The sequence below is a fragment of the Loxodonta africana genome, chromosome 4 (assembly GCF_030014295.1).
Source record: "Loxodonta africana isolate mLoxAfr1 chromosome 4, mLoxAfr1.hap2, whole genome shotgun sequence".
In the NCBI taxonomy this organism is placed as follows: domain Eukaryota; kingdom Metazoa; phylum Chordata; class Mammalia; order Proboscidea; family Elephantidae; genus Loxodonta; species Loxodonta africana.
In genome coordinates this window covers 95,541,981-95,566,787 of record NC_087345.1, presented here as the reverse complement: position 1 = coordinate 95,566,787, position 24,807 = coordinate 95,541,981, and the positions used below count along the sequence as shown (strand labels likewise).

Here is a 24,807-nt window from a genome sequence, read left to right as displayed (position 1 = left end):
AGTAATTACCCCACATTTCATAATTTGGAAAGTATAAATTATAGCCAACAATTTACTCATAAGGTTCATTTAGTTTCAGAAAACCAAACTCCTTTGGGTTTGCACTATATTAGAATTTTTTTTTTTTAAGAGAGGACTCAGATTCTGCTTTTTATCAATAAATCCCTTAGCAAATAAGAATAATGTATTCTGACACAAAATTTGATAAGGTCCCATTTCAGCATGTTTTTATCAAAAAAGGCAGAATCAGAATTACCTGCTGAATTTTTTAAAAAATACGGATTGGCAGGCCTTACACGAAACCTCCTGAATCAGAATCTATGGTTAGGGCAGGGTGGGGGGAGATAGGTGCTGGGAACCCTTTTTTGTTTACCTCTCCCCTATGATTCTATTGATGAGCCTGGTTTTGGACCAGGTGACTTGGTAAACCAGATGACACTGGAAGGTAACAATAATCCAGCAGCACTCAGGCCAGAGGAAAAGCTGATGACGTTGGAGGCTTGTCCAATGTCTTTCCAGAATTTATACTGACAGCGTGTCTCCCTGCCTCTCTATGCCTAAACCCCTGAGTTTTACCAAGACATCCCTTCTGATCAACATCTCAGAAACAATTGCTTATTTAGAAAAAAAAAAATTTTTTTTTTTTTTTCTGTGCAGATAACGCAAGCATTTAAAGCTAAGAATGAGTACATTTAAAACTCCCTAGGTCAAACAGTGAGGATTAATGCAGAAACTGACCAAAGTAAGAAATTGTTCTAGGCCATTCTTTTCAGATGACATATCTTAAGACATTTAACTCACGATTAACTACAGAATAGATTATCATAAACATACAGGAAATAGTGGACCTGGTATCTTTGTCACAGGCAAAAAATATTCTAATCCAGGAAAGATTTTTATCTCCATGATTTTTGGTTAATTGCTCCAATGATTCTCCGCTTCTCTCACAACTGTGTGATAAAATACTTATCTCAGAGTAAGTTAATACTTAGTAGTTTTACTCACAGAAATCTAGATTATTACTTGGAAGGACAATTATATAAAAGTTTTAAGTGCAACGAATTTTCAAAGCACAGATCAGTTTTGTTCCTATATTTAAATTACATGTGACTAGACTCCTACTAATAAAATGATAGACCTAAGAACTTAAAATTCCACATAACATTTAGTTCCATGCTTTTTTATCACCATGCCTTCTTACTTTTGCTTAAAACACAGCTTTAATTTTCAGTATTCAGCATCGTTTAGTTTTGTTTGGATTATAATATTTTAGCTTTGATCTCAGCTCATCCTGTCCTTTAATAAAATGTATTAGGATCAACCAGGATTAGATTCTACATACTACCCACTCCTGGTACTGTCCGTATTTTGTAACATATATTTTCTGGAACCAAGAGTTTTAGGGATGGAAAGGCCATAGAGATCCAATCCAGAAAAGGCTCAGAGATCCTCTCTGCAACTTCCTTCGAGGCAGCCCTTCCCATTGTTGGAGAGTTTTAGCAGTTCAAGTTTTTCCTTGTGTCCATCCTAACTAGCTATGTGACCTTGAGCAAGTCACAGCATCTCTGAGTCTGAGCTTCTCCAGAAAGGAAGCGAGAGCATGATGATTTCAAAGGTCAACAAAGTTACAAAATTTTTCCTAATTATTTGAATGGCAGCAAATAGAAGAACAGGAGTTGCTTATAACATCTCCAGGTCTAAGGGGTCTTATATAAAGGGCAATAAAGTCTGTGTTTGAGAGACAGGGCTGGTAATTTTTTAACACCATGCAATAAGGAATTTTCAAGGCTTCTGTAGAGAGGTTCTGCATCCTATTCCCTATGGGTACCCTTCCTCCACCATCACTTACTCTTTAACCCCTTGCTGACCAGCCTGGCATTTAGTGAATTTTCACTGTGTATACTATTGTGGTGTAGTGGTTAAGTGCTACGGCTGCTAACCAAAGGGTCGGCAGTTTGAATCCACCAGGTGCTCCTTGGAAACTCTATGGGGCAGTTCTACTCTGTCCTATAGGGTCGCTGTGAGTTAGAATCGACTTGACGGCACTGGGTTTGGTTTTTTCTACTATTGTTATTGCTGACCCCATTCTTCCGAAACCTCTTTTGCCAAAGCCAGTGGTGTTCTTCCATCCTCATCTACGTCTCTGCAGCACTTGTCACTGCTGCCCACTCACAGTTTTAAAAAATCCTCTTCTCTCTTAGCCCCAATGACAATGCATCTCGGCTTCTCTTTTGCCTCATTCTTTGGCTCTTTCTCCATGCCCTCTCTGGGTCAAAGTAAACATTCTTTTGAGCCTCTTATCTTCACCAGGAAGAATGCTGAGTTTCAACTCTCCTTTATCCTTGTCACTAATTCACTGTGTGACCTTGGACAACTCACACCCCTCTTTGCACCTAGAAAGAGTAGAAGCTTGATGATCCAGAAGATTCCTTCCAGCTACACAATGCTATTCTAGTCTATCCTGACCACCTTCCTGCACTGCATCAGTGTGAGGTACAGTTTCAGAAGGCCAGCATAAACCCATGATGGAGGTGCCACCAGAAAACCATCAATTCCACAGTGAGAAGGAAACTTAAATAACCATCTGGTCTGATACTCTCATTTTGCAGCTGAGAAAACCTACGTCCATAGAGGGAACAATTACCTCATGACAGAGTTGGGGGCTGTAAGGTCTCCTAGGCTGCAAAACCATAGTTTGAGTCTTTCAAACCTGGCTGAAGTGAACAATAAGAACAGTGTAAAATGTGACATAGAAGATATAAATAGATCTAGAACACTCTGGAGCCTTCCCCTCCCTTTAAAAATTAAACTTTATACTGTCAGTCCAAGAACTTTGGAGAGCGATTTGCTATAGATGGTTCTCTACACAAAATAGCACAGCTTGAGCTCATAAAACACCTTAGAGTTATATTTTTAAATAACCAAATAAAACAGAACATCAAGTCACAGAATACATACATTTACATTAATTCAAAATGTCTAAAGCACAATACAGGAGTCCATTTAATAGTTGATATAATTTTAAGATTTGCGTACACATAAGCACGTGAACAAATATTACTTTGCTAGAACGATGGTTTAAGAAGTTACTCAGACATTTTGGTATTGACACCTACATATTTATGGCAACAAATAATGACTTTAAACTTTCAATGAGATATTTTGTACAAGGATGGGAAAAGTACAGAATGGAAAGAAGACAATCAAATAAATGTATCTTTATTGCACTATTTATCTAACACCATGAAGGATGTGGCATTACCCAGTAAGTTTTATCAGTGTAGCTTCTTCACTCTGGTCTGAAATGATGAAACTAGCTGAATAATCCTCAAGACTAACTTTACTTTGTGCTTTACAAATAATTGCTGTTTTATTCTTTCTTCTAGACCTCTTAAAAAAAAAAAAAGAACATTAATGCTTTTCTTTAAAATAACTCACTTTGCTCCTGATAAGTTAACAAAGTCTATTTTCTGAGAACATTAATCAATGAAGGTTTTTGTTTTGTTTTTTCCTTTTCCCCTGAACGGAACCATGTTAGCCATATCATGTCTGGGCCAGCTGGGAAATTATTAGTGGTCCTAAAGGCTATTTTGAACATAAGCTCTGAAAAACAATCCTACTTTCTCTGGCACACTGAGGAACCAAAATGCCTTACCACATTTCCTGTCAACCACTTAAAAAGAGACCATTTGGTTGTATCTTTAAAAAAACCAAACACAATTTCTGTCCTGTTGTTTATTTTCCAGACTACACACAAAGTTAAATATGGAGAGAGTGAATTACCACAGCACACAAATACAGGCACAAAACTAAGTGGATGCCACAAAGGGTGTGTCTGAAAACACAGAGTTGACAGAATCTGAGTCGGATTTCACTCTTGTGGACTTTAAGATGCCCTCAGCTATCATTGTCTCGCTGGGAAAGAGCCGGACTTTCCCATTCTGCCCTGATGCCGTATCCTTCAGGGGTTCCAAAAACACCACTCTTTTCCCGGCACCTGCCTTCCGTTCGTCAGCTGGGGCATCACTAGCAGGATCAGGGTTTAGAGTAGATGAATGGACATTGCTTTGGTTTAGCATATTTTTCTGTCTCTTGGTTTTACACTTGCAGGGACACGGTGTCAGATACAGGTACAAAAGTACCAAAACGATACTGGCCACACAGGCAGCTAGAGTGGTGAAAGCCGTGTTAAATGCCTCATGAGCATGGGATCTGTTTACAGTGAAATTGTTCACGTTGATGGTGATATCCACAGTTTCATTTAACAGTCGTTGCCTATTCACTGCAATACAAGAATAGACTCCAGTGTCCTCAAATCGAGGACTTTCTATAACTAGACTTCCATTGTGAAACACATGAAAGTTTTCCATCTCTTTATCGGGCTCCAGCAGTCTGTTATCTGGACCTACCCAAACGAAATCAGTATTTGCACTACCAGTCTTGCTGTCACAGTGGACAATCAACCTTTCCCCGACCTGAGCCTCATGAATAAAGCCAAGGGCACGAAAGGAACCATTGATGATGCTGTCAGAGCAATTCATAAAGCTGTCTTGCAGCAGAAGCACCTGATGAGATGGCCTAGAGTCAGGCCCCAGACGGCAGGTATAATCATTCTTAAAATCCATCACTGAGCTAAAGTGCCTACGATACCAAAAGATCAGCAATGAGTAGAGGGAACAGTCACAGATAAATGGGTTTCCATGAAGGTAGATGCCTCTCAGCTGTTTTCCTGGCACTAAATTCATATGGTGCATTGGCATAGAAGGGATCCGGTTATAAGAAACATCTAAAAACATCAGTTCTGCCAGTTTGAATCTTCCAACATACAAATCCATGGGAAACTGCGTGAGAAAGTTTCTACTTAAGTAGAGTTTTTGCAAATGGGAGAGCCCTCCGAACGCAGAAGGATCAAGATACGAAATGTGGTTGTTGTAAAGCAGGAGCACTTCCAGAACCTTCAACTCTTGGAACACTGCACTTTTCAAGGTCTTCAGCTTATTGGATGATAAATCAAGACACTTCAAATTTGGAGTGGTGGAAAAACTGCCTGTGGAAATGCTGGTGATGTTGTTATGACGAATAATTAGGGTATTCAATTTTACAAAAGATACTGGAATCCACTCAGAATCCAGAAGCCCAATTCTGTTATAACTCAGGTCCAGTCTCTTAATCAGTCTGAAAAGGTTTCCGGGCACCTTGGACAGGTTTTTGTTGGTGCAGCTCACAATGTCTGTGGCACAGATGCAAGCGGTGGGGCACATCCCCGAGGCGCCACCGCTCACAGTCGCCGTGATAACCAACAAACACAGCAGTTCCCTGCCGCTCGGTCTGACAACTCCAAGCTGGGTGGGCAGTGTGTGTAAACGTAAAGACATTATGGTTACCTCTGAGTCTCCTCCGGACGCTCTTTCCACCAGCTCAGCCTCCCACCAGTGAGCCTGGTAAACAATCAATATTTAAGAGGGGGGAAAAGAGCAGAAGTTAACTAACACTAGTTAACCCTTAAGAGTCATAACTTGCTTAGCCTACCTGCTAATAACTTGTGAAATGGAGGTTTTATCTCACACTGGGGAGCAATATTTTGCTTTTTTTATGTTAAAAATAATTTTTCCTGGGTTACTCCTGCTTACAGATATTTACAGCCACATTCTATCAATACAACTGTTTCACAATCAGAACCTCAATTTTTTTTTTAAGTTGCATTCAGTGTTGTTTTTAAACTCCCTCCTCCAACAGACACAAAAATACACAAACGTATATATATATTTTTTTATCCTATAAACAAACGGAAATACTGAGCAAGCCACCCGTCCAGAAAACAACTCACTGAGCTGGGAAGCCTCACGGGCTCCGGGGATAGGCCGCCGACGGTGGTGTATTCTAAAGGTCTGTGTGTCTGTCACTCTTGCATCCTCCGGGTTCCTTTCCCTCTTGCACCCAGCTGGCGGCAGCCTCTCGCTGGCTCTCAACTTTGCGGAGTTTCAAGCAGCCGCGGCGTTAGCGGCGGCGGCGGCAGCAACCCCGAGCTCAGGAAACCTCTCCGCCGGCTCCGGTTGGCTCTCCCGGGCTCTTTCCAGAGCACGGCTGAAGGTACCACCTCGCCACTCCGGCCGGCGAGCGCCCGCGCGGGAGGCGCCCCGCTCCCAGAGCCGGGCTCGAGGGGCGGGGGCGCGGGGAGTGGGTCGGGACCGGCCCCTCCTCTCCGCGCTCCGGAGGCTGCAGGACTGGGGGTTTGCCTCGCGCCGCCGTCGGGGTTTCAGCTCCGCGCGCCTCTGCCCTGAGCTTGGCCCCCGGGGCGAGTGCCGGGCGGTGAGGTCAGTCCCGCCCCTGCGCGCCCGCCCTCCTGCGGGAGTCAGTTCTGAGGCTGCTCGCGGGCACCGACTGGGTGCGCGGCGGGGCCGCGCGGCGCGAGGAGGGGGCTGCGGCACAGCCAATCCGCGCCGCGGCCAGAGGCCACCCCATCCCATCCTGAGGCCCCAGCGCCGCTGCCCGGCCGCCTCCTCCCTCTCCTCTTGGCACCCGGACAGCGGGGGTACGGGCGGGGTCTGGGGTCCACACCCAAGGCCGGAGCTCGAGCTGGGGAGAAGCTCGGTTCTCCTCTCCCGGGGTCAGAACGCATCCACTCCTGCCAGTTGCGTCCTTTTGTCCAGCCCTGGACGGGGTGGGGGGAGACTTACAAGGGGGCGGAAGCACTCAGCTCTGGAGGGAGGGGTCGTGCCCCCGGTGACCCACTTTGTCGCAACTGTGCAGGTCATGTGTCTTTTCCCAGCCAGACCCCTCAGTCCCCCGACCTCTTACAGCTTTGCTTTGGGGCAACCGCCAAGGGGACTTTATCGGCTATGAGAATATGTCTTATGTCTGTAGGTTTTAGTTTGTTTTAAAGATTTGCAAAATAAAGATAGAAGCAGCCTTTTGTCTCCGCCCGTATTTGGAAGAGGAGATGGGATGGGGGAGAAGTCGGGGACATTTACTTTTGAGCGACCCGGGTATCTGCTTTAAAGAAGCTACAGGAAAGGCGCAGCTGGGACACCCCGCACCTCCCTGGGAAAGTTCTCTCTCTTTCCTAACTGAGGAGGCGGCACCAAGGTCGGTGCCCAATTCGAGAAGGAGAGCAGGAAGGAAGGCTTGGAGCTGACCTTCCGGCTGGTATGCAAAGATACAGGTGTTAAGCTTAAAGAACAAACATACAAAATCCCAGAGCCAGACCGTTTTCTGCAAATGCGCCTCGCTCGGGATTGGTACAGATCCTAGATGGGACGTCTGCGCCGAGGCTTCTTCGGAAGTCCCTTGGGAGAGGCCAAGCGTGCGCCCGACTCAGGCGTGCTTTGGTGTGGAGGCATGGAAAGGGGCGAGCCCCAGTGGACAAGGCCGTGCAGAAACGAAGCTGATGAGCTTTTGAATTAAAAATTCATTTTCGTTTAATTCTAAGATCACTTTTAACGATGACATTTGACTGAGCCAAATGACCCATTTGGCCTTTATATCTAGATTAAAAGAAATAAATTACTGCCCTGACAGGAGATGCTAACCAAAGCAAAAGGAATAGGGAGACTGAAAAGCAGACCACATTGAGAGAGCAATTGGAGGCAGGGAGCAAAACTTGTATTGCTTAAGAGCTGTGACAACAACCACGCACACATGCCCAACCTTTAGTTGAGTGAAAGTTGGTCCCTACATTGTTCCTGTGATCTTCTTGGGCCAGTGCCTTCTTTAAGTAGAATTGTGCGAATTGTTAGCCACCCAATTTATGGAACCCTGGTGGTGCAGTGGTTAAGAGCTTGGCTGCCAACCAAAAGGTTGGCAGTTTGAATTCACCAGCCACTCCTTGGAAACCCTATGGAGCAGTTCTCCTCTGTCCTAAAGGGTCCTAAAGTGTTGACTCCACCGCAACAGATTCAGTTTTGGGGTGGTACAATAAGGCGTCTCGTGGCACAACGGTGAAGGGCTCGGCTGCTGACCTTTCTAACTGAAAGTTGGGCGGTTGAACTCACCCGGAGCTCCACAGGAGAATTCCGTGAAGATTATGGTTTTGGAAACCTTATGGGCAGTTCTATTCTATCCTATAGGGTCTCTGAGTAGGAATCCACCCCACGGAAATGCGTTTTGGTTTGGTGACACAACGGCTGGTTAAGAGTTCAACTGCTAACTGAAAGGTTGGTGTTTGGAACCCAAGAGCAGCCCCACAGGAGAAAGACCTGGCATCTGCTTCTGGGTCAGTGTGAGTTGGAATCCACTTCACTGCACCCAACTACAACTTTATGGCATAAATCCGGAATAGTTCTAGTAAATCAAGATATTTTCAGGTGGGAGCAACTTGATTCTTATTTGTTCCAGTTTCATGACAAGTTGGATTGTATCATGTGTAGAATATAGCCTGAAATGCTTCTTGGAAACATTTCCTGCTTGTGAGCTCCCAAGGGAGAACACAGGCTGAGATTTTCTAATGTTAGACCACACTTCCCGGGGTTCTCAAACACGTCATCCCAGGGCCTTCATTTTTACAGGATTAGAATGGTGAACACAGAGAAATGGAATTAAAATTTTTCAAAGGAATACTTTTTTAAATGACTAATAAATGACCAGGGCTTACACTATTTCCTGAGTAATTTTCATCCTATTAAACAAACAAACATGAAGGTAGAAGGAAGACCTGCATATAATACAAAAATAGTCTAAAAAGAATAAGTGACTAAAAAATGGAAACAGGAAGTTATATTATTATAGCTGTAGACATAGAAACATTATGGAAAGCTTACACAGCATATATAAACTAAATGCATTCAAAATCCACAGATAAGCGTACTTATCCATTTGAAGACCTGATTTTGGGGATTCGGTAGAGAGGGTTTGCTGAGTATGGGGTGTGTTTACTTAGCTTGGAGACAGAAAGCTAAGTGTTGACTTTAATAGTGGTATAAAATATGATCTTATTTTGTGGGGCACAATGTTTCTAGCATCTTTTTAGCATCTCTTCATCTTCTCTACTTTCTAACAGATGCTCTCTGTCTGCTAGAAGGTAAATTCCACAAGGGCACAGATTTTATCTGTCGTGATCACTACTCTATTCCCAGCTTCTAGAACGCTGCCTGACATTTGGATGGCATTCAATAAGTATTTGATGAATGCACTGATTACTGGAGAGTCTATTCTTTGTGTGTAAGATATGACTTACCCCATCTGAGTCTGGGATTGCTGGTTGACATCCTGCTCTCTGCGTTTCAGAAAGCTTGTCTGGAATATAGGGTTAGAGAGGGAAAGAAGAGCTCTGCAAACATATTCGAACCCTGGATCTAGTAGTGCCTGAAGGCCACCGTACCCTTGTCTTCCTTTTTCAGTACAATTCTCCACTCCCCATTTGTTTTCTTTTTTTTTTTCATAATTTTTATTGTGCCTTAAGTGAAAGTTTACAAATCCAGTCAGTCTCTCATACAAAAACCCATACACACCTTGCTACACATTCCCAATTACTCTCTCCCTAATGAGACAGCCCGCTCTCTCCCTCCACTGACTCTTTTCGTGTCCATTTCGCCAGCTTCTAACCCCCTCCACCCTCTCATCTCCCCTCCAGGCAGGAGATGCCAACATAGTCTCAAGTGTCCACCTGATACAAGTAGCTCACTCCTCACCAGCAACACTCTCCAACCCATTGTCCAGTCCAACCCATGCCTGAAGAGTTGGCTTCTGGAATGGTTCCTGTCCTGGGTCAACAGAAGGTCTGGGGGCCATGACCACCGGGGTCCTTCTAGTCTCAGACCATTAAGTCTGGTCTTATGAGAATTTGGGGTCTGCATCCCACTGCTCACCTGCTCCCTCAGGGGTTCTCTGTTGTGTTCCCTGTCAGGGCAGTCATCGGTTGTAGCCAGACACCGTCTAGTTCTTCTGGCCTCAGGATGATGTAGTCTCTGGTTCATGTGGCCCTTTCTGTCTTTTGGGCTTGTAATCACCTTGTATTCTTGGTGTTCTTCATTCTCCTTTGATCCAGTTGGGTTGAGACCAACTGATGCATCTTAGATGGTTACTTGCTAGCATTTAAGACCCCAGACACCAGTCTTCAAAGTGGGATGCAGAATGTTTTCTTAATGGATTTTATTATGCCAATTGACTTAGATGTCCCCTGAAACCATGATCCCCAGACCCCTGCCCCTGCTACACTGGCCTTCGAAGCATTCAGTTTATTCAGGAACTTCTTTGCTTTTGGTTTAGTCCAGTTGTGCTGACCTCCCCTGTATTGTGTGCTGTCTTTCCCTTCACCTAAAGTAGTTCTTATCTACTATATAATTAGTGAATGCCCCTCTCCCACCCCGCCTCCCTCCCCCCTCTCGTAACCACAAAAGAATGTTTTCTTCTCTATTTAAACTATTTCTCAAGTGCTTATACTAGTGGTCTTATACAATATTTGTCCTTTTGCAACTGACTAATTTCACTCAGCATAATGCCTTCCAGGTTCCTCCATGTTATGAAATGTTTCACAGATGCCTCACTGTTCTTTATTGATGTGTAGTATTCCATTGTGTGAATATACCATAATTTATTTATCCATTCATCTGTTGATGGGCACCTTGGTTGCTTCCATGTTTTTGCTATTGTAAACAGTGCTGCAATAAACATGGGTGTGCATGTATCTGTTCGTGTAAAGGCTCTTACTTCTCTAGGATATATTCCAAGGAGTGGGATTGCTGGATCCTATGGTAGTTCTATTTCTAGCTTTTCAAGGAAGCACCAAATTGATTTCCAAAGTGGTTGTACCATTTGACATTCCCACCAGCAGTGTAGAAGTGTTCCAATCTCTTCACAGCCTCTCCAACATTTATGATTTTGTGTTTTTTGGGTTAATGCCGGCCTTGTTGGAGTGAGATGAAATCTCATTGTAGTTTTGATCTGCATTTCTCTAATGGCTAATGATCGTGAACATTTCCTCATATATCTATTAGCTACCTGAATGTCTTCTTTAGTGAAGTGTCTATTCGTATCTTTTGCCCATTTTTTAGTTGGGTTACTTGTCTTTTTGCAGTTGAGTTTTTGCAGTATCATGTAGATTTTAGAGATCAGGTGCTGATCAGATATGTCATAGCTAAAAACTTTTTCCCAGTCTGTAGGTAGTCTTTTTACTCTTTTGGTGAAGTCTTTGGATGAGCATAGGTGTTTGATTTTTAGGAGCTCCCAGTTATCTAGTTTTTCTTCTATATTCTTTATAATGTTTTGTATACTGTTTATGCCATGAATTAGGGCTCCTAACGTTCTCCCTATTTTTTCTTCCATGATCTTTATTGTGTAAAATTTTATGTCTAGGTTTTTGATCCATTTTGAGTTAGTTTTTGTGCATGGAGTGAGGTATGGGTCTTGTTTCATTTTTTTGCAGATGGATATCCAGTTATGCCAGCACCATTTGTTAAGAAGACTGTCTTTTCCCCTTTTTAACTGTTTTGGGGCCCTTGTCAAATATCAACTGCTCATATGTGGATGGATTTATGTCTGGATTCTCAATTCTGTTCCATTGGTCTATGTGTCTGTTCTTGTACCAGTACCAGGCTGTTTTGACTACTGTGGCGGTATAATAGGTTCTAAAATCAGGTAAAGTAAGGCCTCCCACTTTGTTCTTCTTTTTCAGTAATGCCTTAGTTATCCGGGGCCTCTTTCGCTTCCATATGAAGTTGGTGATTTGTTTCTCCGTCTCATTAAAGAATGTCCTTGGGATTTGGATTGGAATTGCATTAAATCTATAGATTGCTCTTAGTAGAATAGACATTTTTACAATGTTAAGTCTTCCTACCCACGAGCAAGGTATGTTCTTCCACTTATGCAAGTCTTTTGGTTACTTGCAGATGTGTACTGTAGTTTTCTTTGTATAAGCCCTTTACATCTCTGGTAAAATTTATTCCTAAGTATTTTATCTTCTTGGGGGCTACTGTAAATGGCATTGATTTGGTGATTTCCTCTTCTATGTTCTTTTTGTTGGTGTAGAGGAATCCAACTGATTTTTGTATGTTTATCTTGTATCCCGATACTCTGCTGAATTCTTCTATTAGTTTCAGTAGTTTTCTGGAGGATTCCTCAGGGTTTTCTGTGTATAAGATCATATCATCTGTAAATAGAGATACTTTTACTTCTTCCTTGCCAATCTGGATGCCCTTTTTTTCTTTATCTAGCCTAATTGCTCTGGCTAGGACTTCCAGCACAATATTGAATAAGAGTGGTGCTAAAGGGCATCCTTGTCTGGTTCCCGATCTCAGTGGGAATGTTTTCAGGCCCTCTCCATTTAGGGTGTTCTTGGCTGTTGGCTTTGTATAAATGCCCTGCATTATGTTGAGGAATTTTTTTTCTATTACTATTTTGCTGAGAGTTTTTATCATGAATGAGTGTTGAACTTCGTCAAATGCCTTTTCTGCATCAATTGATAAAATCATGTGATTCTTGTCTTTTGTTTTATTTCTGTGGTGGATTACATTAATTGCTTTTCTAATGTTGAACCATCCCTGCATAGCTGGTATGAATCCCACTTGGTCATGGTGAATTATTTTTTTGATATGTTGTTGAATTCTGTTGGCTAGAATTTTGTTGAGGATTTTTGCATCTGCATTCATGAGGGATATAGGTCTATAATTTTCTTTTCTTGTGGTGTCTTTACCTGGTTTTCGTATCAGGGATATGGTGGCTTCATAGAATGAGTTTGGTAGTATTCTATCCTTTTCTGTGCTCTGAAATACCTTTAGTAGTAGTGGTGTTAACTCTTCTCTGAAAGTTTGGTAGAACTCTGCAGTGAAGCCATCCGGACCAGGGCTTTTTTTTGTTGGGAGTTTTTTCTTGATTACCTTTTCAATCTCTTCTTTCGTTATGGGTCTATTTAGTTGTTCTATTTTTGTTTGTGTTAGTTTAGGTAGGTAGTGTGTTTCTAGGAATTCAACCATTTCTTCTAGGTTTTCAAATTTGTTTGAATATAGTTTTTCATAGTAACCTGATATGATTCTTTTAATTTCAGTTGTGTCTGTTGTAATAACGCCCCTCTCATTTCTTATTCAGGTTATTTCCTTCCTGTCCTGTTTTTCTTTTGTCAGTTTGGCCAGTGGTTTATCAATTTCGTTGATTTTTTCAAAACACCAGCTTTTGGTCTTGTTAATTCTTTCAATTTTTTTTCTGTTTTTTTATTTCATTAAGTTCAGCTCTAATTTTTATTATTTGTTTTCTTCTGGTGCCTGTGGGTTTCTTCTTTTGGTCTCTTTCCATTTTTTCAAGTTGTAGGGATACTTCTTTGATTTTGGGCCTGTCTTCTTTTTGGATGTGTGCATTTATTGATATAAATTGGCCTCTGAGCACCGCTTTTGCTGTGTCCCAAAGGTTCTATTAGGAAGTGTTTTCATTCTCATTGGATTCTCTGAATTTCTTTATTCCATCCTTAATGTCTTCTATAATCCAGTCCTTTTTGAACAGGGTATTGTTCAGTTTCCAAGTGTTTGATTTCTTTTCCCTACTTTTCCTGTTATTGATTTCCACTTTTATAGCCTTATGGTCATAGAAAATGCTTTGTAATATTTCAAAGTTTTGGATTCTGCTAAGGCTTGCTTTATGACCTAATATATGGTCTAGTCTAGAGAATGTCCCATGTGCACTCGAAAAGAAAGTATAGCTGCTTGCTGTTGGGTGGAGTGTTCTGTATATGTCTACGAGGTCAAGTTCGTTGATTGTGGCCTCTAGATCTTCCGTGTCTTTATTGAGCTTCTTTCTGGATGTCCTGTCCTTCACCTAAAGTGGTGTGTCGATGTCTCCTACTATTATTGTGGAGCTGTCTATCTCACTTTTCAATGCTGTTAGAGTTTGTTTTATGTATCTTGCAGCCCTGTGATTGGGTGCATGAATATTTAATATGGTTATATCTTCTTGGTATATTGTCCCTTTAATCATTATATAGTGTCCTTCCTTATCCTTTCTGATGGATTTAACTTTAAAGTCTGTTTTGTCAGAAATTAATATTGCCACTCCTGCTCTTTTTTGATTGTTGTTTGCTTGATATATTTTTTCCATCCTTTGAGTTTTAGTGTGTTCGTGTCTCTAAGTCCAAGGTGTGTCTCTTGTAGGCAGCATATAGACGGATCTTGTTTTTGAATCCATTCTGCCACTCTCTGTCTCTTTATTGGTGCATTTAGTCCATTTACATTCAAGGTCATTATGGATTGGTATGAATTTAGTGCTATCATTTTGATGTCTTTTTGTGTGCGTTGACAGTTTCTTTTTCCCAGGTGATTTTATGTGCTGAGTAGATTTTCTTTATATATTGTCCTTTCCTCATATTTGTTGTTGTTGATTTTGTTTCTGCTGAGTCTGTATTTTTCCTTTGTACTTTATTTTGATGAGTAGGATAGTTTGTCTCCTTTGTGGTTACCTTATTATTTACCCCTATTTTTCAAAATTTAAAACTAACTTTTATTTCTTTGTATCGCCTTATCTTCCTCCCCATATAGAAGGTGTATGATTACATTTCTTAGTCCCTCTTTATTATTTTAATGTTGTCTTCTTTTATATAATAACATTGCTGTTACCCTGTTTTGGGCTTTTTTTATTATTATTATCTTGCTTTGTCTTTTTGGATTTCCCCGTCTGGGTTGACTTCTGGCTGCTCTGCCCAGTGTTCTAGTCTTGGGTTGATACCTGATATTATTGATTTTCTAACCAAAGAACTCCTTTTAGTATTTCTTGTAGTTTTGGTTTGGTTTTTACGAGTTCCCTAAACTTGTATTTATCTGGAAATGTCTTAATTTCACCTTCATATTTAGGAGACAGTTTTGATGGATATATGATTCTTGGCAGGCATTTTTTTCCTTCAATTTTTTAAGTATGTCATCGCATTGCCTTCTTGCCTGCATGGTTTCTGCTGAGTAGTCTGAGCTTATTCTTATTGGCTCTCCTTTGTAGGTGACTTTTTGTTTATCCCTTGCTGCTCTTAAACTTCTCTCTTTATCTTTGGTTTTGGCACGTTTGATTACAATATGTCTTTGTGACTTTCTTTTAACATCTGCCTTATGTGGAGTTCTATGAGCATCTTGGATAGATATCTTCTCATCTTTCACAATATCAGGGAAGTTTTCTGCCGATAAATCTTCAACAATTTTCTCGTATTTTCTGTTATCCCTCCCTATTCTGGCACTGCCATCACTCTTAGGTTATTTCTCTTGATAGAGTCCCACATGATTCTTAAGGTTTATCCATTTTTTTTTAATTCTCTTACCTGATTTTTCTTCAAATATATTAGTGGCAAGTGATTTATCTTCGAGTTCAGAAATTCTAGCTTCTACTTGCTCAATTCTGTTCCTCTGACTTTCTATTGAGCTGTCTAATTCTGTAATTTTATTGTTAATTTTCTGATTGCTGTCTGTCTATGGATTTTTCCAGCTTATTAAACTTTTCATTATGTTCCTGAATAATCTTTCTAATTTCTTCAGTTGCTTTATCTGTGTGTTCCTTGGCTTGTTCTGCGTGTTGCCTCATTTCCTTCCTGATGTCTTGAAGGGTTCTGTATATTAAACTTTTGTATTCTGCATCTGGTAATTCCAAGAATGCACTTTCATCTAGAAGATCCCTGGATTCTTTGTTTTGAGAGCCTGTTGAGGTGATCATGTTCTGTTTCTTTATGTGACTTGATATTGACTGTTGTCTCCAAGCCATCTATGAATTATTGTATTAGTTTATGCTTGTGTACTGTGTTGTAGCTGCTTGCTTTGTTTTGTTTTGGTATACCCCTGTGGGTTGCTTGAGTGAGCTAGCTTGATTATTTTCATCTTTGGAGCTCTGGTGTCCTATCCCCAGGTGGCTAGAGCTGTTATCAGGTATATCAGTCTAGGAGTCCATTCAGTTTTCTTGTATGAATTCAGCTCAGGTTTCCAGGTAGCTGATATCAAGTGTGTGGTACAGGCTCTGTCCTACAGTCTTAGAGGGGCAGGGGTGATTGGCGTATATATTGGTATCTGACTGCAGCAGGGAGTCACACTCTGAACAAGGCAGGGGGCTGAAAAATGACGCCCACGTATCTCTGAGGAAAACGTGTCTCTGTTCCCTAGAGTGTGCTGGTGGGTGGGTTCTACAGAGGGACCATGGGTACCCAATATTTTTGGTTTTAAGGACTGAGAGGTATCAGTTATCTTTGGACCCCTGTCGCAGGTGGCTGGGTGACCTGAGTGGAGCTACCAGTCCTTAGGTCCCTGATGTGGGTAGGTGAGGACCTTGTTTAATAGGCAAAGCAATGTCAAACATCGAACACCCACATCTCCACCACACTGCTGAAATGGTTGGAGTTTGCCAACAAGGGCTATTCTCCCAGAATAGGCCCACACAGGTCCATGCATAAGGGAAAGGTGCTCAAGGTCCACGGACAGTTTATGCCTGGACAGGAGCCACTTCTGTCCCGAGCTCTCCAGTTAATGGAGCTAGCAGATTATCTTTTCCCCCCAGTTGCAAATTTTTTCCTTCCCCAAGGCCAGGAGGATGGCTCTAGGAGCTCCCCAGGGCCTATCTCAGGCCCAGGGATTCAGCTGCTGAAGCCGGCTTGGGGATGGGGGGTTGTGGTAAAATATACGCAAGTACTTAGCTTTTGCCGAGAGCGCCGTTCTCCTCAGGTTCTGGAGGTGTGAGTAGGCTGTGTTGCTGGCTGCTTCTCCCTGAGGATACTGCGGCTGAACGCTTAGTACTAGCCCACCGCCACCGTCACTGCTACTCCAGGAATGGTGCCTGAGGGCTCCCCGCGATTGAGGTCCTATAACTCCTCTCCACTTCTGAACGGTTTTTTCCTCTCCCTGCCCCTCAGTTCGTTGTCTAAGCTTGCCTTTGATGCTCTGGGCTCCCAGCGTATCACAAATATACTAGTTTCACTTGTTTTTTCGGGTCTTTGTTGTAAAGAGGGCTCACCAGAAGCGTCTGTCTATTCCGCCATCTTGGCTCTGCCTCTCTGCTTATTCCCCATTTGTTTTCTTTATTGTTGCTGTTTTTGTTTGTTTGCTTAAATTATTTTGAGTTGTGTTTATGTCACTTGGAAACTCTGGTGGCATAATGGTTGAGTGCTACAGCTGCTAACCAAAAGATCAGCAGTTGAAATCCACCAGGTGCTCCTTGGAAACTCTATGGGGTCAGTTCTACTCTGACGTATAGGGTCGTTATGAGTCGAAATCGGCTCCATGGCAACGGGTTTTATTTGGTTTTATGTCACTTGTAACCAAAAGAGTCCTAATACATACAATGGTAAAATATATATATATATATATATATAAAGCCAGTATTACGTGCCAAGCACTGACCTCTGTGTCTTCCATGCATTATTTCATTTACTGTTCCCACAAACATACATTACATAATCTTGTAACTCAGATGGTAAACAACTATGTTCCCAATTATTTGAAAATGGAATGGGAAGAAATTAGCTTGAGGTTCAATTTGAAGTGTTTGGATTAAGAAGAAGAGAGACATTTCTGACAGAGTCATCCCAGTGTGGGATGGGTTGCCAAGACAGATGGTTGAATTGCCTTCTCAGGGGGTTAAAATAGGACAAATAGATACTCCTCTGGCCTTTTCCACATGGCATAATCTATTGGTATTTTTGACCATTCAATAATGACTCCAGTGGGTAGTAAAAAGTGGCTTGAAACTTGAAATAATTTTGAATCTAATGTGCTTGGGTGTGTGTGGTAATGTGGTAGTCTGCCTGGCTTTGTAAGTGACCCCTACCTGGAGGCAGGGATTTGAGTAGATGAAATCTCAGGGCTTCTTCTAGCCCTGTGATTTCCAAAATTTCTCAGGTTGTAATCAAGATGTAAAGGATTAGAGATATGAGTCAAGAAATTGTTACAGCATTAGTTTGATAATTCTTACTATTATTATTACTTTAATAAAACCTGTTGCCACTGAATCAATTCTGACTCATGTAGACCCTGTATGGTACAGAATAGAACTGCTTCATTGGGTTTCCTTGGCTGCAATCTTTCCAGAAGCAAACCTCCAGGCCTTTCTTCTGTGATGTCACTGGGTGGGTTCGAACCACCAGCCTTTACGTTAGTTGTTGTTTTTGTGTGCTATCGAGTTGATTCCAACTCCTGGCACCCCTATAGGACAGAGTAGAACTGTCTCATAGGGTTTCCTAGGCGGTAATCTTTACGGGAGCAAATTGCCAGGTCTTGTCTTCCTTAGAGCTGCTGGTAGGTTCAAACCTCCAACCTTTAGGTTAGCAGCTAAGCACTTAACCATTGTACCACCAGGGTCCAGCACAAACTGCACCACTCAGGGATCCCGAGTACTTCAAAAGCACTATTATAGTCAATGAAGGGCTTTCATAGTCTTTATTTTATTTGATTCTAACATGAACCTTGCAATCAGGTATAATTTGGGTTACTGGCACGTATACAATGTTGCCTCTTTTTAAATCTGGGGCACTTGGTGTGTTCTTTGGAGACAGCTCTTGCAGGGGTTCCTATCTCTGTAGAGTCTGACTTTTCTGCACACAGGTACTTTCTTTGAAGGCTCCTCAGCCTGGTGACCAGCACTTTTGGTAGAGTTTTTACAATGTGACTTAAGTCCAGGGGCCTGTCTATGGAAAATAGTGCCTATGGCAGTTAGTTTTAAATTGCTGAATGATCTCTCACAGCTGGCGATGGAAATTGGGATGGCCAGTAGAAACTGCTCATTAGTGCCCCTCCTCAAGCGGCACCCAGGGCATGCACCACGCCTGTCGTATCCTAGTAAAGCCTTTGCCTAAGCCTTTGCGCATAAACAAAACCTGTTGCTGTTGAGTCAATTTCGACTCATAGCAGCCCTATAGGACAGGGTAGAGCTGCCACGTAGGGTTTCAAAGGAGTGGCTGGTGGATTCAAACTGCCAACCTTTTGGTTGGCAGCTGAGCTCTTAACCACTGGGCCACCATGACTCCATATCAACTAAAACTCACCTAAAATGGCCCATATGTCTACAAAGATAAATGTGCCTATAGAATATGTTGTTGTTTGTTAGGATATGCTGTGTGCCATAAAGTCAATTCTGACTTACAGAACCAGGTATCTTTGTTCGCTAACTCTGTAAATACACTCTGCTCTTCCAGCCTGTTCTCTGGGTCTGCTCCAGTTGGTTTATGTAAATTGCCCAAGATTCATAGAAGAATCTCTCATCTAATACTATGTCTCTCACCATATAGAGACATGTTTCCAGGGGAGACTCAGGCTCCGATGTCATGCCCTCCAAACTCAAGGAGGTATGTGCTAACTTGACCTTGGTTCTTGGGAAGCTCCCTTTAGCTAGAATACCGGAGTGTGTGTAGAGGGCTGCCAACATCCTCTCCCCAGGGAGAGCCCATAATGGGGCTTAGGTGACCCTCCGCTCTCCCGTCTGATCCTCTGATCTTCTCACTTCCTTAACACAGGCTGGATGGAGTTTAATTTTTTTTTTTAATTGAGATAAAATTCACGTAACATAAAATTCCCCATTTTAACCATTTTAGAGTATACAATTAAATCATTTTTTGTGAATTCACAATGTTGTCCAACCATCACCACTGATTCCAGGATATTTTCATCACCCCGAAAAGAAACCTCATACCCATTAAGCAGTCACTCCCCTTTTCCCTTCCTCCCCAGTCCCCGGCATCCACTAATCTACTTTTTGTTTCAATGGATTTGCCTATTCTGGACATTTCATACAAATGGAATCATACAATATGTGGCCTTTGGTGTCCGTCTTCTTTCAATTAGAAAAACATTTTCAAGATTTGGATGGGTTTTTGTTTAAGGGTTGCAGAACTGGTTGGAATCATCCCTTTGAAAGTCCTGCATAGTTGGTTTAACTGTACTTGAAAAGTTCCATTTACCCACAGTCTTCAACTATAAATGTACTAACTCACTATATGTTTACAGAGGAGCCCTGGTAGCACTGTGGTTTGAGGGCTCAGCTGCTAACCAAAAAGTTGGCAGTTTGAATCCACCAGCTGCTTGCTATGTGTTGGAATCAACTCGAAAATAACAGGTTTGGTTTTATTATTATTATTATTTATTTCTGATTACAAAAATCTAGCAGTATTACTAGGTGAGTAGATCTAAGTTCTGGTCTTGGGCAAAAATCCTTTAACTGCTCCATAAATCCCAAAAGTAAATTGAGGATAGGTTAATAGATGATTTTTCAAGTTCCTTTTAACTTAAAAAATTTATCTTGATTTTCTGATTACAGTGTGCCTACTGTTGCCCAGGCCCCAATGACTCAGCTTATTGTTAGAAGGCAGGTGCTAACAAATCAGAGTGGGTTCGGGTTCAGTTCTTTCCTCTGGGCCTGTTAGCCCTGCACTGAGCAGAAGCCAAGTCCCTTCTTCTCTCCCCAGTGAGTGATGTCAGTTCTATTACTTCTTCACAAAAAGTAACTTTAAGCAAATTCTATATAGTTGCAATGTAGCTTTAATCTATTAAGAACCAATTATAACTGGGTATCACATGTTCATTGCAGAATCATTTTTAAAAGAAAAAAATTAGCACAATGTGCAATAGGGATGTGGGTAAATAAATTAGTGTACATCCATCTATTGTCATTTTAAAAAGTGTGGCCGAAGGACATTTAGTGACATAGATCTATAAAGTGAAAAGTTACAAAACAGTACAGTTCCAATTTTTGTAAAATTGCATAGATCATGTAAAAGTGTATACACCTGCGTCCTAACGTGATTTTTAAAAATGACCTCTCTCTCCTTTTCTGTTTTTTTACTATGTTTTTGTGATAAGAAAAAATACAATGAAAACTTAAAATGGTTTACGGTTACCTACAACTAAGTCATGTGGATCAATGTTTCTGCTTAATTGTGATTTCCTTCTTAATATTTAACTACTATAGTTTCTGGAAGCAAAACCCTCTCTGGCAGGAAGTGACTCTAAGCTCCCCTGTTTGAGGTATAGTTGCTGTCTTGCTTTAACACTATAGTCGTTTATTTAGCAAATATTTACTGAACACTTACTATGTGCCAGGGACAATTCTTTAATTTGAAAATTATGTTGCTGTTAGTTGCCAGTGAGTTGGCTCCAGCTCATGAAGACCTTACGTATAAGAGAACAAAACGTTGCGTGGCTCTGTGCCATCTTCATGATTGTTGCTGTGTTTGACTTCATTGTTTTGGCTCTTGTGTCAGTCCATCTCACTGAAAGATTCCCTTGTTTTCACTAACCCTCTACATTACCAAACACGATGTCCTTTTCTAGCAGTTGGACTTTCCTGATGACCTGTCCAATGTAAATGAGCCAAAGTCCCACTATCCTCAATTCTAAGGAGCATTCTGGCTGTACTTCTTTTAGGACTGATTTGTTTGTTCTTCTGGCAGTCCTGGTGGCACAGTGGTTAAAGAACTCAGGACAGCAAACCAAAGGACAACCAAAAGGACAGCAGTTGGAATCCACTAGCTGCTCCTTGGAAACCCTACGGGGCAGTTCTACTCTGTCCTATAGGGTCTCTTTGAGTTGGAATCGACTCGGTGGCAGTCAGTTTTGGTTCTGGCAGTCCATGGTAAATTCAAGATTCTTTGCCAACACCACAGTTCTAATACATCAATTCTTCTGTCTTCCTCTTTCATTGTCTAGCTTTCTCATTTACATGAGGTGATTGAAAAGACATGGTGCACCTTAGTCATCAAGTGACATCTTTGTTTTTTTAAACGTTAAAGAAGTCTTTTGCAGCAGATTTACTCAATGTAATAGGTCATTTGATTTTGTGACTACTGCTTCCATGAGCATCGATTGTTACTCCAAGTAGAATGAAATCATTGACAACTACAATTTCATCTCTATTTGTCATGATGTTGTTTATCAGTCCAATTGTAAGGATTTTTGTTTTCCTCTCATTCACGTGTAATCCATACTGTCTTAGTTATCTAGAGCCGTACAACAGAAATACCACAAGTGGATGGCTTTAACAAACAGAAATTTATTTCCTCACAATTTAGGAGGCTAAAAGTCTGAATTCAAAGTACTGGCTCTAGGGGAAGGGTCTCTGTCTTTGTTGGCTCTAAAGGAAGGTGCCTTACCTCTTCAACTTCTGCTTCCTGGTTCTTTGGAGATCTTCATGTGTCTTGGCATCTCTCTTAGCCCATCTCTTCTTTACTTGCTTGTTTAATCTCTTTTATATCTCAAAAGATATTAACTCAAGATTTATCCTACACTAATCTTGCCTCATTAACATAACAAAGACAACCGATTCCCAAATGGTTAGGATTTACAACATATATTCTGGGGGACGTAATTCAATTCATAACGCATATTGAAGGTATAGTCTTTCACTTTCATCAGTAAGTGCTTCAAAAATTATGCAATATATAACCACACAAACCTGACTAGAATAATGCACATAATAGGAACTCATCTATTTGTTGCTGGTCAATTGTTCACATTCCCAGTTTGGAGCTACAACATCCTTGGGCAGGACCAATCCCACACCTACAGTTGAATCTATCTCTCCCATAGCACACGCCTAGGCCAGGCTTTCTAATGGTGGCGTCATCCTCTGCCCAACACCACCTATGATTTTCCAATGAAAAACAAAAATAAAAATAACTAAAAACCTTTTTTCCTCATTCTAAAAGAACTCTGTGTTTATTGTAGAAAATTTGGAAGATAAAGAAAAATATAACAAAAAAAGTTGAGAAGGCCATTCAAAATCACACTGGTAAATTACATTTCTGCTGAAAGAATGGAAACCCTGGTGGCGTAGTGGTTTAGTGCTATGGCTGCTAACCAAAGGGTCAGCAGTTCGAATCCACCAGCTGCTCCTTGGAACTTTATGGGGCAATTCTACTCTGTCCTATAGGGTCACTATGAGTTGGAATCAACTCGACGGCACTGGGTTTTTTGGCTCAAAAAATAAATCCATGGAAGTGAAGAACCTTAGGAGATTACATAAGGCTGATTTTCTCTTCATCATAATTATGAAATGAGAGAAACAAGCAGATCTTTTTTTTTTTAATATACTGAAATATTCAGCCTTATGCATGAAATAAGCAAATGAAAATTTGCTTTATAAAATTCAGTGTTTTAAAACCATGTACCTAGCATTAAGGCTACCTCTCAACATTTTGGTCATAAATGATAGGTGGTCTAATTTTCATTGTATCCTTTATTAGCCTGAAGGGACCATCTAATTGAATTCCTAAATGCTACTGTGTTCCTCAAAACTGGGGCTAATTTTATCTCTGCTGATAAATATGAATAATATTTAACAAACTCAGTTAAGAGATCTCTATGAAGCATTCAGACACCTGTTTTATGCCCTTTAAAGAAATACGATACTTTTACAATAAAAAAGAACAGCAACAACAAAAAAAATACAATTAGCAGTAATTAATTTATCATAGCTTTGTAAAAGTGATATCTGTTTATTCAATATAGTGTCTAATATGAAAAAAAAAAATGAAGCAACCATTATTTGCCAGCCAACATTAATGCAAAATAAAATCAGGAGAGAAAAGAATAACTCTCTCCATTATACGTCCAGCACCACTGCAGGTATTTATTCAATTAATTCCAGCAAATAGAAGGTCCCCTGTGGTGAATGCTCCGTGGGTAATTTGCTGTGCAACGCCGAACTTTCAGTTTGCGATGGTGAGAAGAAACATGGAGTCAATGTAGGGGAAAGCAGAAACCCTCCGGGAAAGATCCAAGAAAGTGGGCTTGATAATAAGACCTAAATTTATTCCATTTTTACTACATTCCAAGGTTCTCATTTAATTCTTACAAAGGTCCTAACTACCATATTTTTATGCAAATAACGTGTACCTTCTGTGTTTGTTTGCCAGCTGCAATCCCCACCCCAGGCATTTCTGTAAGTGCAATATGCTAATTAAAAAATTTTTTTTTACAAAAACATGTGGAAGAGGATTGGCATGGCAGTGCTTGTGAGGGTGCCTCTTGGGGGGATGCCTCAGCCAGCAAACAAATGCAGCAGGCATACGTTATTTGTGTAAAAATACGTATTATCATCTCCATTTTATAGATGAGGACTGTGGGGATTAGTTTATATAACTTGTCCAAGGTTAGGGGAAGAAGCAGCTCTCTCCCCCTAGTCCATCTGACTCTAGTATCATGCTTAACCACTAAAAAAAAAAAAAAAAAATTTTTTTTTTTTTTTTTTTCCACTAGCTCTAATGATTCCATTTAGGGAGTAGTAGCAAGGTCAGCCACAATTTAAATTCCATTTAGTAAATATTGTTAGTCCTGGCCATACTCCCAGAGCCGTGATATGGTTGCTCTCCTCTAGGAATTTGTAGTGTTATTAGAAATAATTATAGGATAAAAGGCAGTATATAATTCAATTCCAAATTGGGTATAACCAAGAACCAAAATATTTGCTATAGAAAATACATACTTTGGACGTTCAAAAATTCTGATACGTGGAGAATTTTCGATCTTACTCTTTTTTTTTTTTTTGACCATGTATGCAACTAAACAAAGCGAATTGTATAAAAACAAAACATAATCTGGGGAAACCATTAAATCGTTCGGCATGAAAGTTATCTCTTAAAATTAAGTAACAGCCCTGTGATTCCTGTGGCTTATCTTATCCACGGTATTAACAATGAAGAATTATAGGCAAGGAAGATAGTGTCTCTCTCCTGGCACATACCAGGGTCTGAAACACCTTCTAATTAGATGCAAAATGGTAACATGTTTTTAAAAAGAGGGGATATGGTAAGATGGATCATTGCATAAAGAATCAAATCCCTGAACTTCCATTTCTTAACTGTGTGTGTGATCTTAGGTAAGTGTCTCAGCCTTTCAAATTCTTGGCTTCCCTACTTGTTTAAAAAATATATATATATATGTA

General features: G+C 40.9%; 1 protein-coding gene and 1 long non-coding RNA gene across 2 annotated transcripts in view; one reads left to right on the top strand and one right to left on the bottom strand.

The window, feature by feature from the left end:
• Positions 1-3,720: 3,720 nt before the first annotated feature.
• Positions 3,721-6,262, bottom strand: AMIGO2 (adhesion molecule with Ig like domain 2). The gene is made up of 2 exons (XM_003405734.4): positions 5,828-6,262; positions 3,721-5,438 (listed from the first exon to the last, which is right to left on the bottom strand). The coding sequence occupies exon 2, from the start codon at positions 5,373-5,375 to the stop codon at positions 3,810-3,812; it is 1,566 nt and encodes a 521-aa protein (XP_003405782.2). The 5' UTR covers positions 5,376-5,438; positions 5,828-6,262; the 3' UTR covers positions 3,721-3,809.
• LOC135231213 (uncharacterized) overlaps positions 5,979-24,807 on the top strand; it is a 37,122-nt gene continuing 18,293 nt past the window's right edge. Inside the window, exon 1 of the long non-coding RNA XR_010321864.1 lies at positions 5,979-6,090. This is a non-coding gene — a long non-coding RNA (uncharacterized LOC135231213). The remainder of the gene's footprint in view (positions 6,091-24,807) is intronic.

Bases quoted from the DNA above. Each gene is read 5' to 3' on its own strand.
- AMIGO2 (XM_003405734.4), bottom strand. From the start codon at position 5,375: ATGTCTTTACGTTTACACACACTGCCCACCCAGCTTGGAGTTGTCAGA.